The sequence below is a fragment of the Mus musculus genome, chromosome X (genome assembly GCF_000001635.26).
Source record: "Mus musculus strain C57BL/6J chromosome X, GRCm38.p6 C57BL/6J".
Lineage (NCBI taxonomy): Eukaryota > Metazoa > Chordata > Mammalia > Rodentia > Muridae > Mus > Mus musculus.
The window spans coordinates 140,409,492-140,424,516 of record NC_000086.7 but is presented as its reverse complement, the minus strand read 5'-3'; the positions used below and the strand labels follow the sequence as shown (position 1 = coordinate 140,424,516).

The following is a 15,025-nucleotide window of genomic DNA, read 5'->3' as shown; positions in this document are numbered from 1 at the left end:
TTGAGATGGGGGTCTTTCTACATGTCCCTGGCTGTCCTGGACCTCACTAAATAGGCCAGACTGGCCTCAAACTCATAGATCCTCCTACCTCTGCCTTTTAAATGCTGGAATTTAAGGTATGAACCACCATACCTGGCACTAAAAACAATTTTTGAAAGTGAAACATGTGAAAGTGTTTGCTAAATTCTTAAATATTACACATGACCACTATAAGCACAGATATCGCCAGGCCAGTGGAGAGGGGAGCAAAAACCTCAAGTTAGGACATTTGGCCTAGGTCAGGAGGTAACTTCAGTGGAGGAATATTTCACTTCTTTTGTGTTTGTTTTGGGACAGGGTTTTGTGTAGCTTAGGCCAGCCATGAACTTACTATGTAGCAGAGGATGGCCTTGGACTCCTGGTTCTTCGGTTTCTATCTTAAGTGTTGAGCTCATTGGCATACATGCCTCCTTTTGCTTGGTTTAGTATTTCACTTCTCTCTGACTCCTATACCCTTGTGTGTTTACTGTGCCCCTCTACCACCCCAGAATTATTGATGATGATATTATTGTTGCTAGTTTCTTATCCACTCTACTTTCTTTTGATACAGAGTCTCATTATCCAGCACTGGCTGGCCTGAAACTTACTGTACAGACCACATTGGCCTTGAATTCATGCAGATCTGACTGCCTCTGCCTCCTGGGTGAAGGCATTAAAGTTGTATCCCACCATGTGGACCCTAAACTATACTATTTATAAATCCATATCAATATAAGAAAATCCTTTTTGAACTCATGGTTCTGTGAAACTGGGCTCAAAAGTTCAGAGGATAATTAAATGACTAAATAGATACAAAAAGAGTACCAAACACTAAGTACAATCTTAAAAAAGAAGAGCAAGACATGTATACTGAATTCTGTAAAACATTTGAGAAGTACATTAAAGACTTAAATAAGTGGAAAGATTCTATGTTTGTGGGCTAGCAGGCTTCATACTGCACACAACGTATGTTGGCAATATTCCTCAAAATGAGCTATTGGCTCAACATAATCCGAATCAGAATCCCAGCTGACTTTGTGGAAAATTGGTAAGTCCATTATAAAATTCACATAGAATCTCAAAGTACCCAGAATAACTAAAAATCCTGAATAGGAAGAAAAAAATGAAGATAATTTATGATTTCAAAGTTTGCTACAAAACAGTAATAATAAAGATAATGTAGTATTGGTATAAAGATAAGTGTATAGATCAATGCAGTAGAATTAAATGTGCAGTAATAAGCTTTCATATTTATGCATAAATGGTCTAACTTAAAAATGGATTTGAATGAAAGAAGATATACGAAAGGTCAGTGAGCGCATGAAAGATGTTCAATATCAGTGGCCATTCATGAACTGTGAATAAACATCAGGAGTTGCTTCTTCTGTCCACTATGATGGATGTAATAAGCCAGGCAATAACAAATACTAAAGTTATACTTCTCCGCTATTAATGGTAGGAATATAAAGTGGTGGAGCCATTTTAGAAAATAGGCCATTCCTCTACATAGATTCAACGTAGATATCATTTGACTGACTGCTCTACACCTAGGGTTATAATGAAAAGAAATAAAAAGCTGCAAAAAGACCACAAAATTGGACATGAATGTTTAACATCATTATTCATAATAAGCTAAAAGGTAAAAACAACCCAAATGTCTGTCAGCTTATGAACTGATAAATAATATGTATTCTATACAGTAGCATATTATATAATAATTAAAAGGAGCAATGCATTTCTATATGATATAACATGAACAACCCTGGTATATTTTTATAGTGTTGTATTAATTGGTCATAATCATGATATAGAAACCCTGTAAGAACCTCATGGTCTTTCTGAATCATAAAAAAAGGGTACTATGCTCAGTCTAACTTGTTGCTGGGTGGTTTTTTTGGGATGGGGTGGGGGCAGGGTCTCATTTTGTAGCCTAGGCTGGTCTTGAATGTATAATCCTCCTACATCAGCCTCCTAAGTGCTGTGATTATAGACGCGAATCACTGCACTCAGCTTGCTGGCTTATATACACATGAAAACTGGTAAAGTCTGCATATACATTTATATGTATATAAAATAAGAATATTCTTTTCAGCACAGTAAACTGTTCCTAAACATGTTAGAATACACGGAGTTTCTCTACCTGAGGTCCTAAATGGGATCTCCAAAGCCTTATTTTCTTGGGTTACCCAGCAGATACAAGGAGCTCATGGCTGCTTCTGGATCCTTCTTCCTGTCTTCCTTTTCTGTTATTTCTTTCCACTACTGTGTGTGCGTGTGTGTGTGTGTGTGTGTGTGTGTGTGTGTGTGTGTGTCTGTCTGTCTGTCTGTCTATCTGTCTGCCTGTCTGTGTGTGTAGGTGCTATTATGACTGCTGCACTTTCTCCGTGTTAATGACAGTCTACTTTACTATACTGGCACCATCCTGAAATTATCTGTCCATATTTTAAGACTAGACTGTAGGCTGTGTGTGAAGGCAACCACCAAAAGAATCATAGCTGTTATGCCCAGCTGTATTGCCAATGTCTGTCATGATGGGTCCTTGAGAAACATCTGTTTAGTGAATGAAGAGAAATACTTGCTTTGGTAAAGTACTGTGAGGAAAAGGCTTCCTTCCCTACCACCTTCTCATTCTCCTGGTTTTCCAGGTTTGCAAGATATGACGCTCCTTCCATTGTTGCTGAGTTAACAGCACCATTTTGGTCTGATAGGCTGAGCACTGGGCTGGGCTAGTTGGTACACAACAAGTTCCGTGAGGCAAATATATACATACATATATAAATATGTGTGTGTGTGTATATATATATATATATATATATCCCTGGGCAGACTTCTTCTTCTTCCTTTCCGTGGAGACCATGGCTGGAGTGGATTGTGGCGTTGGTCCCTGGGAAAAACCCAGCTGAAGGTGTGAACAACACCTCTTTTCTCTATAGCCCTTGGTGTCAAGGCAGACCTTGAACTTGCAATCTTTGTGTCTCAACCTTCCAAAAGGGCGGGACTAATATGCCTGCACCACCAGGCCTGTCTACTATGGCTTTCGCTAAAGGACTGGGACTTCTGTTCCACAAGGAAAGTGAGAGCTGAAGGGGGAAGTCATCTTAGCTTTGGGTGGTGATCCTAAAGGTGGTCAAGAGCAGGAAGGCACTGGTAATCCACTGCAGCTTGGACTGAAGCCTCTTCAGCAGCACTCCTCTACTTTTAGAGGGCACAAGAAAAGATGTGTTTATTAGCCCGGCACTTTGTTGAATTTGGGCCAAGCCAGGAGAGTTACCTTACACAGTAAGAGCATTCTGTCACTGGCTGCTATCAACCTGGTACCCAGCAGTTCAGAAGGCCAAGAAACGATCCCCAAACACCTAACCAGCCTCCATGGAGGTACTATCAAACTCAAGTTCGTATGTTTCTGGTCAGAAGAGGAAAGAGAAACAGATTTTTTTTTCTTGTTGCTTCTGCCTCTGAGCTGATTGTTTCCGTCTTAAGGAGAAGCATTGTAAACGGCAGTGACACTACAGTAGTCCATTTGTCTCCTAAATGGAGACAGAGCTCCATTTGCTAAGGGAACCCTGAGCTTCTGCCACTCTGCAGGTGTGTAAAGAGCCTCTTGGGGACTGGAGCCTTGGAAATGGGATGTGAAAGTCATGCCTAGCTCCAAGAGAATCTAATAAAACAGATCTAACTTTGAAAAAGCAACAGGGAAGCCACATAGAAGGTGTTCAGTGAGGCCTCAGGAACACATGCGACCTGTGTCTTGGGCTCCATGCTACACTCTTCATAGTAAGGGGGATACTTGTAATCAGCATTGGCTAGGGTGCTGATGGCATGGCACAGAGTAGGACTACATAACCATGCCTACTGCTCTCTCAAAATGGACTCCCAAATAGTCCTTCTGCTCCTCCCTTGACTGGCTCCAGGTTCGTCCTTTTGCTTTCTCCTTTTCCACCCACCCCCTCCATGACCCCACTCTGAGCTCAGTAAGAGATAAAATTTACTTGGATGTGATTAGCCAGAAGACGACCACGGCTGACACTGAGAATGCTAACAATGGTTTTCCCAACATTTGACCATCTGTAAGTTTGCAAAGCACAGCTGCCTCTTTGAGGTAGTCATCTGGAGCCATGCAAACTCTCACCCCCCCTCCCCAAGTGTCTTCTTGTTGCAATTCAGTTCTTTTCATTTACTATGTGGGCACCTCTTCCTTTGGGACCACCTGTCCTTCCCTAAATCTGCATGGGATGAACTGCCCTTCAATTACTGTGAACAGTGATATGAAGTCGAAAGTTGGGCTTGCTGTGCAGGTGATTGACTTGTTTGTGATAAAAAACAATGTTTAAGATGGGTAATCCTCAGCTTTCTCAGTGCTGGGTCATCTGCCATCATGTGTTTCTGCTCAGAGATACCCTAGTCTCCATCAAGTGCAGCGACCCGAAGCCAAGAAAGTCTTGCAGGTTTAATAATATTGTCAAGGGAGTTAAGTGTTCGGTTTATGACAAGGGTGAATCCCAGGGTTTGCTCTCATTCTGTCTGTGATGCTGGGGGTTAGGAAGACTTCCTGTGCATAGATGAGCCTGAGCACTGCCACATGAAGGACCCAGTTCTCTGTCACCCTCTGTACTCTCTGGGCAGGAGCACCCAGACTGGACAGCCCTCACCCCCGCAAGGCCTCTGTTTGTACCATCACTGGAATGTCTCTGAGAAGTAGCCATATACTAAGGAGCCTAACTGGGAAGCCATTTGCTTGGAGGCTGCATTTGATCTTTACTGGCCTCTCCCTTCTGTTTTCAGGCCTTCTTTTGGGCATTCCCAGTCTCCCCCACCCCCAGCCTTCAGTGACAGTCACATTTCAGACATTCTTTCAATCCCGAATGTAACAAACAAAGAGGAAGCCTGATTTTTAATTTTCAACCTTATTTCAGCAAAGCTAGAACAGGTAGAAATCTCTCCTAGTTCACTAAAGCTGTCTTAGAAGCAATATGATCCTCGGCTGGCCTTGAACTCTTTCTGCCTCTATCTCCTCGGTAGCTGGCATTGCAACCACGTGCCATTACGAGTATGTGCTATCATACCCGGCCAATGCAATTCTCTAATTGGCTCTTTCATGTAATTGTTACTTTAATCTTACATATCCACGGACTGAGTCATAGTGTGCTGTCACAGGCATCCTTTGTGGAACAGGGACATGTGAAGGCCCTACGTGCTTGCCAGTGAGGTGTGTCTACAGGGTGTGTGTTACAGTTCTGGCTGCTGCCAAACAGGCTGGTGCTGCTGACACAAACTAAGCACTAGGACAGTGGAGCCCCTTCCTCTATGACTTCAGAGTCCAGAAGGCCTTAGACACACCAAAAACCGAGGCTGAGCCCTACCTGCCTTTATCATTGGAGGTGGAAGAGGCTGGCTAGCAGGCCTGGAGAAGACCATTTTCCTGGAATCCAGCAGAAGTCGGCAGTACCCCGCAATCAGGCAGGCAAAGTTGGTGGCTTCAGGCCACTCCATCAACAGCACCAGAGGCTACGGAAAAGATGGTTTAAAACATAAAGGCATGAGAAGGCAGGAGGGAGACATTTCTGGGAAGAGAGTAACAAAGAAAAAACATGTTGAGTAGTTACCCGAACCATACATTCCAAACCCCTACTTGAGGTCCATGGCCAGGCAGTTTCCTCTGACGTGGTATTCCTCTGTAGTAAATGCTTCCTTCGGTATCAGCAGTAAAGAAACCTTTACTCACGCATTTCATGAACCACCTTTACTGAAAATGACTAAACTTATGTAACATCATGTGACTGCTCAGTGGCTGTATTTGCATTTGTCAGAGCTCAGCAGATGTGTGCACCAGCTGGGAGAGTGGGGGTGAAGCTGCGAATCTAGGCTAGGCTGAGGGATGGCCTGGAATATCCTTGAATGTAAGCACCTTGGCTGCATGAGTAGCCTTTGCTGCTCTCCATATGTCCTGACAACACCCATATGAGTTCCCTGGATACAATACTCCATAGAATGGAGTCCTGTGACTTTAGGGACAAAACTTTTCTGGTCTAAGCCCTACTTGGACTTGCCTGATCTCCTCTCTATTTTCTGTGTGTTCCAAAGTAGAAATGGCTGCTGACTTTTTTTTCTTTTGACATAGAATTCTCACTCTGTACCTCTGGAATTTACTTTTACCCTTTTTTTTGGTCTCTTTTTTCATTCATCAATTAATTTATTCACTTTACATCCGGATTGCACCCCCCTCCTTTTCTTCCAGTTCTACCCTCCCACCCCATTCCATGAAGAAGGGGAGGTCCCTGCTGAGTACCAACCCACCCTGACTATCAAGTCTCAGCGGGACTAAGCACACCCTCTCCCACTGAGGCCAGACAAGGCAGCCCGGTGAGGGCAAAGAGATCCAAAGAGATCCAAAGAGATCCAAAGAGATCCAAAGAGATCCAAAGAGATCCAAAGAGATCCAACAGAGTCTGAGTCAGAGACTTTATAACCTAGCTGGCTGCAGATGCTTAGCAATCCTTCTGTCTTCATTTTAAAAGTGCTGAAAATACATGTGTAAGCCACTATGTCAGTTTATTGATATTTCTTTACAAAACAATATGTATGTATGTATGTATGTATGTACACACAAACACACACACACACACACACACACACAGAGGGGGGGGGTATTCCTCTGCATTGTTGCCTGCACACCAGAAGAGGGCACCAGATCCTATTATAGACATTTGTGAGTCAATACATGAGCTCTGGGAATTGAATTCAGGATCACTAAAACAGCGGCCAGTGCTCTCAACTGTCTCTCCAGTCCCTTATTGGTGTTTCTTTTTCTGTTTCTTTCTTTCTTATTGTTCTCTCTCCCTCCCCTCTCTCTCTCAACACAAGTTTTCTCTGTGTACCACTGAACACTGGCTGTCCTGGAACTTACTGAGTAGACCAGGATGGCCTTGAACTTATAGATCTACCTGCCTCTACCCACCAACTGCTGTGATTAAATGTGTGAACCACAACTGTCCAGGTGTTTATTAAGGGTGGTAGGTTAAACAAGCTATGCAGATAATTTTGTTATGGGAATTACAGATCTTATGATATATTAACTATTATACTCCATGCATGTCAAAGAAGATTTTAGTATTCCATATTCATTTGACCTCAATGATCCACTTTTTACAGAAAATCTCATATCAAGGGTCTTGTTATTTCTTTTTCAGTGCTAGAAATGGAGTGTATGGCTTTGTGCACTCTACTATCAAACTACTTCTCTGGTCCCAATTGTTGCTGTTTTTTATTTCATTTTATTCTTTTATTTATTTTTATTTTTGTTTTTGTGGGGAGGGGTTCGAGACAGGGTTTCTCTGTATAGCCCTGGCTGTCCTGGAACTCACTTTGTAGACCAGGCTGGCCTCAAACTCAGAAATTCACCTGCCTCTGTCTCCCGAGTGCTGGGATTAAAGGCATGCACCACCACACCTGGCTGTTTTTCATTTTTTTATTTTTTTTTTAAAGATTATTGTGAGCCACCATGTGGTTGCTGGGAATTGAACTCAGGACCTTTGGAAGAGCAGTCACTGCTCTTAACCACTGAGCCATCTCTCCAGCTTCTGTTGCTGTTTTTAAATCCATGTTGGGAAATATTATCACACTCGGTTGACTGAGCCTTGCGTTACCTGCTTAACTGTTTCAGAGATTCCTACAATGATACACAAAACAGCAACCTTCTTGAGATTTTACCTATCATTTTTAAAGTGTCACTTGGGTAAGTTGGAACACATTGAAGTGATATAATAACTTGTGCAGACTGGCTGAGAAGAGAGCCATGGACTATGAGGAGCCGTGACCTTGGGGTTACTACAGGACTTTACTTAGAAAGCTAGGTTAAGGTGAAACATGTGCCCATTATGTTAGTGTTTGGAGGAAGACCAAAAGTTCAGCGTTACCTTGGATACCTAGTGAATTGCAGGATACCCTGGTGTGCAATAAAGCCTGTTTCAAACAGGGAATATGACTCAGTAGTAGTATCTTTGCCTAACATGAGCGAGGCCCTAGGTTTGATTTCCAGCACCACCAAATAAAGGACCCCCAAAATGAAGAGGGAGCATCCCTTTTTGGTTAGGAGGTGCCTGAAGCAGTCCAGGAGAGAAATCATTAGGACCTTACTTCGTGAGCATTTAATAAAACCCAATCAACAACTAAATCAACTACCTTTGGAACAGTTTTGAATTCAAACTAGTTCAGCTGGTGGCTGAAGTCTGACCAGTTTTCTTTGCTAATTCTCAGGGTTGAGTTGAACATACACTAGTTCATTCAGACCGGTGCTCAGTGCTTGTTTGTATGCTCTATTTATTGGTCTATTTAAATGTTCTCCTTTATTTTATGTGTATGATTGTTTTGCCTGCATGCATGTCAGTGTACAACATGCTTGTCTGGTGTCCTTGGAGACCAGAAGGCGGCATTGGATCCCTGAGAACTGGAATTATGAATTGGTTTTAAGCTGTCAGAGTCTACTGAGAATGAAACCTGTGTCTTTCGGAAGAGCTGCCAGAGCTCTTAATTTCTGAGTCATGTCTCTAGCCAGTTTGTATGTATTGCTGATACAGGGTCACAACTCAAGCTTGTTCCTGAATTGAAACCCTCCTACCTCAGCCTCCTAAATGTTAGGATTATGGGCTTCCACCACCACACCCTACTTCAGGGTTAGAGGAAAAAGATTTTAGATCTTACAGGTCACTTAGGTTTTGTTGAAACAGCACTGCCACCATAGTGTGGTGGAGCTGAAATGACAGGCTATGAAAATAGCCATCCATAGATAATCTGCAAACTAAACAAATGGCTATGATTGTGTTAATATAAATATTTATAGAGGCAGGTGGTGGGTTAGTCAGCTTACAGGGCATAGTTTGATCTATTCAACACTTCTCTTAGTTTGCTACCTTTTGTTTGTTTGAGACAGTGTCTTGCTATGTAGCCTGGGCTAGCCTCAAAATCTTGGTAATTCTCATACCTCAGATTCCCAAATGCTGGCATTACAGGCATGCACAACTCTTCGTGAACATGGTATATTTTTTGGTTGGGTTGAGTTTTGAGAGAAGATTTCACTATGTAGCCCAGGCTAGCCTGGGATTCATGATCTTTCCCCTTCATCTTCTCAGGAAACTTTTGTCAACTGTGATCACTCTCTGCTTTTGACAGTCTTCTCTGGTTCTGTGAAGTGACACTGTGCTCTGGCTCTGTGATTTCCCCTAGCCATCTTTGCACTGGTCTCTTTATTTTAAAAATTTATATCTATATGTCTGCATGATAGCATTCACTCATTTGTGCAGGTGTCCTAGGGAGCCACAAAAGATGGAGCTAAAATTACAGGTGGTCATGGGCTGCTTGATGATGTGGTTGCTGGGAAATGAACTCAGGTCCTCTGGCAGGGCAGCAAGTGCACTTATCCACAGAAGCATCTTCTCATCCCAGTCTCTATTGCTCTCTAGCTGGCTTTTCTTGTGTAGCTTTCTACCTTTTGTAGGCTTCAGGCTTCATCTACAATCCCTGATTCTCCTCATGGTGGATCAGCGTTATCTCTCTGTTGGGGTTCCTGAATCAGTGTTTCATTTAATGCCTCCCCCCAAGCTCTTATTCTTTTCTCAAAAAACACAATGCCATGAGTCAAACACCTTTTTTTTTGAGACAAGGTCTCATCTTGTGTAGTCTAGCTTGGCCTGTATTATGTATCTATCCTATACTAATCCTATACTGCAGCAATCCTCTGGCCCCAGCCTCTAAAGTGCTATCACATCCAGCTTCATTCATTAAATAGTTTTTGAATATCCAGTTCCAATGCTTGTCACAGTAAGGCATTTGTATTGTCACTGAAGGAACAAGTTAATGACTAATGATGCTTCTATTAAATTCATGAAATACCATGGAAAGGGAAAATGAACAGTCTATATATATTGAGGAGAAATGGCTCTTTTCTCATGAGAGGAACCATGGATTTACATGCTATCTAGTCAACTAGAAAATATCATCCTGAGTAAGGTAACCCAGACTCAAAAGGACATGCATGGTATGTACTCACTGATATTAGCTATAAAGTTCAGAATAGCCATGATACACCCCACAGAGCCAAAGAAGGTAAACAAGAAGGAAGACCCAATGAGGATGCTTGAATCCCACTTAGACAAGGGACAGGGGACAAAATAGTCATGGGAGGTAGAGGAAGGGAGGGAGGGACATGGGTGAAGAGGGGAGAGGAATTGGGGAGCAGGATCAGGTGTGGGAAGAGACAGGAGAGAGACACAGAAGCCAGGAAAATGAATGGAAATCTTCAGGTGCCTGGGTGTGGGGATGTGGGGGGGGTCTCTAGGTACTCCCTGACACCTGAGAGGGGGAGGCTCCCAGGACTCAGTGCAGAGATGCCTAACAGTGGGGACATGGAACCTGAAGGGGCCACCTCCTTTAGCCAGGCAGGACCCCCCCAGTGAAGGAATAAGGACATCAACCCATCCACAAATTTTCTACCTAAAATTTGTCCTGTCTACAAGAAATGCAGGGACAAATATGGAGCAGAGACTGAAGGAATGGCTAACCAATAACTGTCCCAACTTGAGACTCATCCCATGTATGTCTCCAATCCCTGACACTATTAATGATACTTTGTTATGCTTACAGACAGGAACCTAGTTTAACTGTCCTCTGAAAGGCTCTATCTAGCAGCTGACTGAATGAGATGCAGATATCCGCAGCCACACATTGGATGGGACATAGGTGATCCATTTATGGAAGAGTGGGGAGAAGGATTGAAAGCCCTGAAGGGGATAGAAACCTGTCAGGAAGACCAACAGAGTCAATTAACCTGGGTAGAGACTGAATCACCAACCAAAGAGCATACACTGGCTGGACAGAGCCCCCCCCCCCCCCCCCCCCGGCACATATGTAGCAGAGGGCTGCCTTGTCCTGCCTCATTGAGAGCAGATGTGCTTAATCCTGCAGAGACTTGATGCATTGTGGTTGGGGGGATACCGGGATACCCCGGGGGGCACCCTCTTGTAGGTGAATGGGAGGAGATGATTGTTCCTTCAGTCAATGGAAACTTCTCAGTCACAACAAAATGGTCAGCCTTATATAAGACAGAGAAAAAAGGTAGACTGGGGCAGGGGAGCCAGAAAGACTTGTAGAGGTTTGGATGCTGACAGATGCTGCCATCATTACTGGGAGGACACAAGAGTCACCAGGTTTGCCTCAGGGTATTCGTGAGCATCATGGCAATTCCCACTGCTATGGCTTTATTTTAGGACCCTACTGACTTCTCCATACTGCTCAAGGTATATGATGATGCTGAGAAGAGGAGGGGGAGGCAGGTTCTTAGCCTTGCCTTGTGTCTCCAGTCTCAAGTTCTTCATCTGTGTGCATTTATGCCTCATCTGTAGGTGCATTTTGTCATCTCATACTCTGGAAGAGTTTGGGGTATGATAACTTAAGGATCTCCAGTAGCCCCCTAATTGGCTTTCTCTGCCTCTATTGTCTTCCTATTTCACTTCCTTATTACTACCTAAGGATTCTTTCTAATGCACAACTCTTATTGTAACTTAACACGGTCAATACTGATGAAATCCAACTACCTTACAACACGATCTGGACCTACATCTTCCTACTATGTGAACCCTACCTCTTCAACCACATGTGTCTTAGCTTGGCTTATACGCCCTCTTCCCATATCACCACCACTCGCCTTACATTCAAACAATGGTATATAATTTAACTTGCCAAGCTACTTTATCCCCCCCACTTTTTTTTTTTTTTTTTTTTTTTTTTGGTTTTTCGAGACAGGATTTCTCTGTGTAGCCCTGGCTGTCCTGGAACTCACTTTATAGACCAGGCTGGCCTTGAACTCAGAAATCTGCCTGCCTCTGCCTCCCGAGTGCTGGGATTAAAGGCGTGCGCCACCACGCCCGGCTACTTTATCCCTTTTATACCTTAACCTGTGCTGCTCCCTCTAGCTAGAAGGTACCTGCATTTTGTCCTGTCCACCCGGCAAGCCGTGACACGTTGCTGAGCCACCTCCTGAAGAGCAAGATCAGCTGCCAGCTATAGCCACTCATTCCAGAATAGAACAACCAGGCCCCTGCCTTTGTGGAGCTTACGATGTAATTGGCAATAAATCATATACCAAATTATCTCAAAAACAAATATGACCACAAGGTGTGATAAGAACCGTGAAGGGAAATTACAAAGCTACCAGAAAGAACATAGATTATCCTAGAGCAATGTGGGCTGGGAATGAATATGTGCATATGTGACATTTGGTTTCAGAGGCTAGAAGAAGCTTCTTTGAGGAAATGACATTGACTGACAACTAGAATATAGGATGAGTGGTTGATTGATGGAGTGACAAATGGATGGGTCCCTGGCTGGGCTGCAAGAATGCCAGACAGCCTCACAGCCTTATTTTTGTCTTTCTTCTTCTTCCTCCTCCTCCTCCTCCTCCTCTTCCTCCTCCTCCTCCTCCTCCTCCTCCTCCTCTTCCTCTTCTTCTTCTTCTTCTTCTTCTTCTTCTTCTTCTTCTTCTTCTTCTTCTTCTTCTTCTTCTTCTTTTTCTTCTTCTTCTTCTTCTTCTTCTTCTTCTTCTTCTTCTTCTTCTTCTTCTTCTTCTTCTTCTTCTTCTTCTTCTTCTTTCTCTCTCTCTCTCTCTCTCTCTCTCTCTCCCTCTCTCTCTCTTCCTTTCTTTCTTAGTTTCTTGGCTGGTGGGTTGGCTGACTATGGAGTCTGACTAACTGGATTAACTGATTTCTCTTCAGTTTCTCCTTACCCCCAGGCAGTCCAGTATCATCAATAAAACAGCAAGAGGGCAACATCCTGCACTTTAAGAAGGCCAAGCACATCAATAAGTGGCTCAAGAAACCACGCCCATCCCATCAGTAGCTTTTCTTCCAGATATCCAATTGGGCCCCACCATGGGCTAAGCGTGGCTCGTAAAAGAATACAGATGAGCTTTTGCCAACAGGGGTAAAAATTGAATTAAGGGGTGCTGGAGAGATGGTTCAGAGGTTAAGAGCAGTAGCTGCTCTTTCAGAGGTCCTGAGTTCAATTCCCAACAACCACATGGAGGCTCACAGCCGTCTATAATTAGATCTGGTGCCCTCTTCTGGCCTACAGTCATACATACAGGATGCTGTATTCATAATAAAGAACCCCCCCCCCCCAAGACAGATGTTTGTTAAAATAATGAAAAAAGAATTAAGGGAAGGTCAGCAGAGGTTAGAGAGGTTTCAGAAAAGTTCGAAAACAACCATTTACCTTAAATAGGATTTCAATGATCATGATGCCCCATGTAACACTTGTCCATACAGAAAGCACTAGAGCAATAAAGCTCGGGCAGGAGAACTGGAGACATGCTGGGCCACAAGAGATCCCATGGGACATCCCTTGGATTGTTTCCTTTTTGCCCTCATGTGTTTCTATAGTAATGGAGTATGGTAATGGCCCAGAGGTGTCTGTTTCAGTTTGTTGTCTCTGGGAGAACAATATGTGAACACTACCTCATGTTTTCTCTACTATGAACAAGGCAGCTGAGTGAAAGCTGTAACTAAATATGCCCAGGCCATCTTCTAGTGGAAAATGAGATAAGGAGAGCGGAGTTTAAGGCATTTAGGCAGCCAGGAGAAGCTACAGCAGGGATTAATTGGGCATGCTTCAGCTGTATCTCCTTCCTGGGGTGCCCTGGTATAGAATTGGCTCACTCCAGCAACTCTGACAAGAGAAAAAGGATGGGAAGCCAAGGCCTGGAGGGGCAAGGGTACCAGATGGGGGTCCTTGACTGGTCCCACAGGGGACCAGTCCATTTGAGTTCTTTCCTCCATAACACCAAGGAAGGCTAATTGGGCATAGCCAGACAATTTTGGGGTCAGGCAGAATATCACTTTAAAGTAATGGTTCCCAAGCTAGCTGTACAGCAGAGTCACCCAGGAGCCTAGAAAGACTTAGCTATCCCTGCATTCACCTCGAGTAATGCCGACTTAAATGGTCTGGGAGGAACAGCAGGAGTAATCAGAGATTCCTATATGTTTACACACGAGCCAGGTGTTGAGGAGAAGGCATGCCTGTGATACCATCATTCTGGAGGGTAGAGGAAGTAGGATCAGAAGTTCAAGGTCGTTCTTTGAGGCCAGTGTAGATTATATGAGACACTGTTTCAAAACAAAGCCAAATCCAAAATCTTTGGGCATGACTCTTCTGGTTAGTCATGGATGGGAAGTACTGCTTCAAGTGAATATTCTCAGGCCACAGTGGGATGTCTAGGAGGAACTGGACCAAGTTTGATTTCTAACTTCCATCTCCTCTGCTACGGAAATTCAGGCAGCTGAAGTAGATGTGTAATTGATGCTTCATGGGTAGCAGTGTACCGATCTTACAGCCAGATGCTCTCCTGTTTATTTATTTTACATTTATTGATTCTGTGTGTATATGACTCTCTGTGTGTGCTAGGGCATGAGTGTGGAGGTCAGAGGACAGCTTATAGAAGTTTGTTCTCTTTTCAAATGTTATGAGACCTGGGGATTAAATTCAGGTCCCCAGGACTGGGCAGAAAGCTACATTACCTGCTGAACCATCTCACTTGCTCTCCTTCCTTCTTTTTGAGTGAGGATCTCCCTATATAACCCAGCCTGGCCTTAAACTCTTGATCCACTGGCATTATAGCCTCCTAAGTGCTCGGTTGGATTCTAGGCATCCATCCTTATGCACAAATACAATCCATTCTTTAAAACTCTATCCATTCTTTAAAACCTCTAATCAGTGCATTTTTATAAAATGATTTATGTATATGAGTACGCTGTAGCTGTATAGGTGATTGTGGTTGTTGGGAATTGAACTCTGGACCTCTGCTCACTCTGGCCCTGTCTGCTCTGGCCCAGAGACTTATTATTATATGTAAGTACACTGTAGTTGTTATGGATGTCATGGATGTAAATGTCATGTCATACATGCCCAGGAGAGGGCATCAGATCTCATTACAGATGGTTGTGAGCCACCATGTGGTTGCTGG

At 43.6% G+C, this 15,025-nt stretch overlaps 1 protein-coding gene across 4 annotated transcripts in view; it reads right to left on the bottom strand.

Moving 5' to 3' along the window:
* The window catches only part of Frmpd3 (FERM and PDZ domain containing 3), a 158,345-nt gene that overhangs the window by 10,951 nt on the left and 132,369 nt on the right, over positions 1-15,025 (bottom strand). For 3 of the 4 annotated variants that reach the window (XM_017318501.2, XM_030251346.1, NM_001320946.1), the window contains one exon: positions 5,379-5,523. In XM_017318501.2, coding sequence (XP_017173990.1) covers positions 5,379-5,523 — 145 coding nt within the window. The remainder of the gene's footprint in view (positions 1-5,378; positions 5,524-15,025) is intronic. The other variant, XM_006528657.2, reaches the window with a different exon arrangement.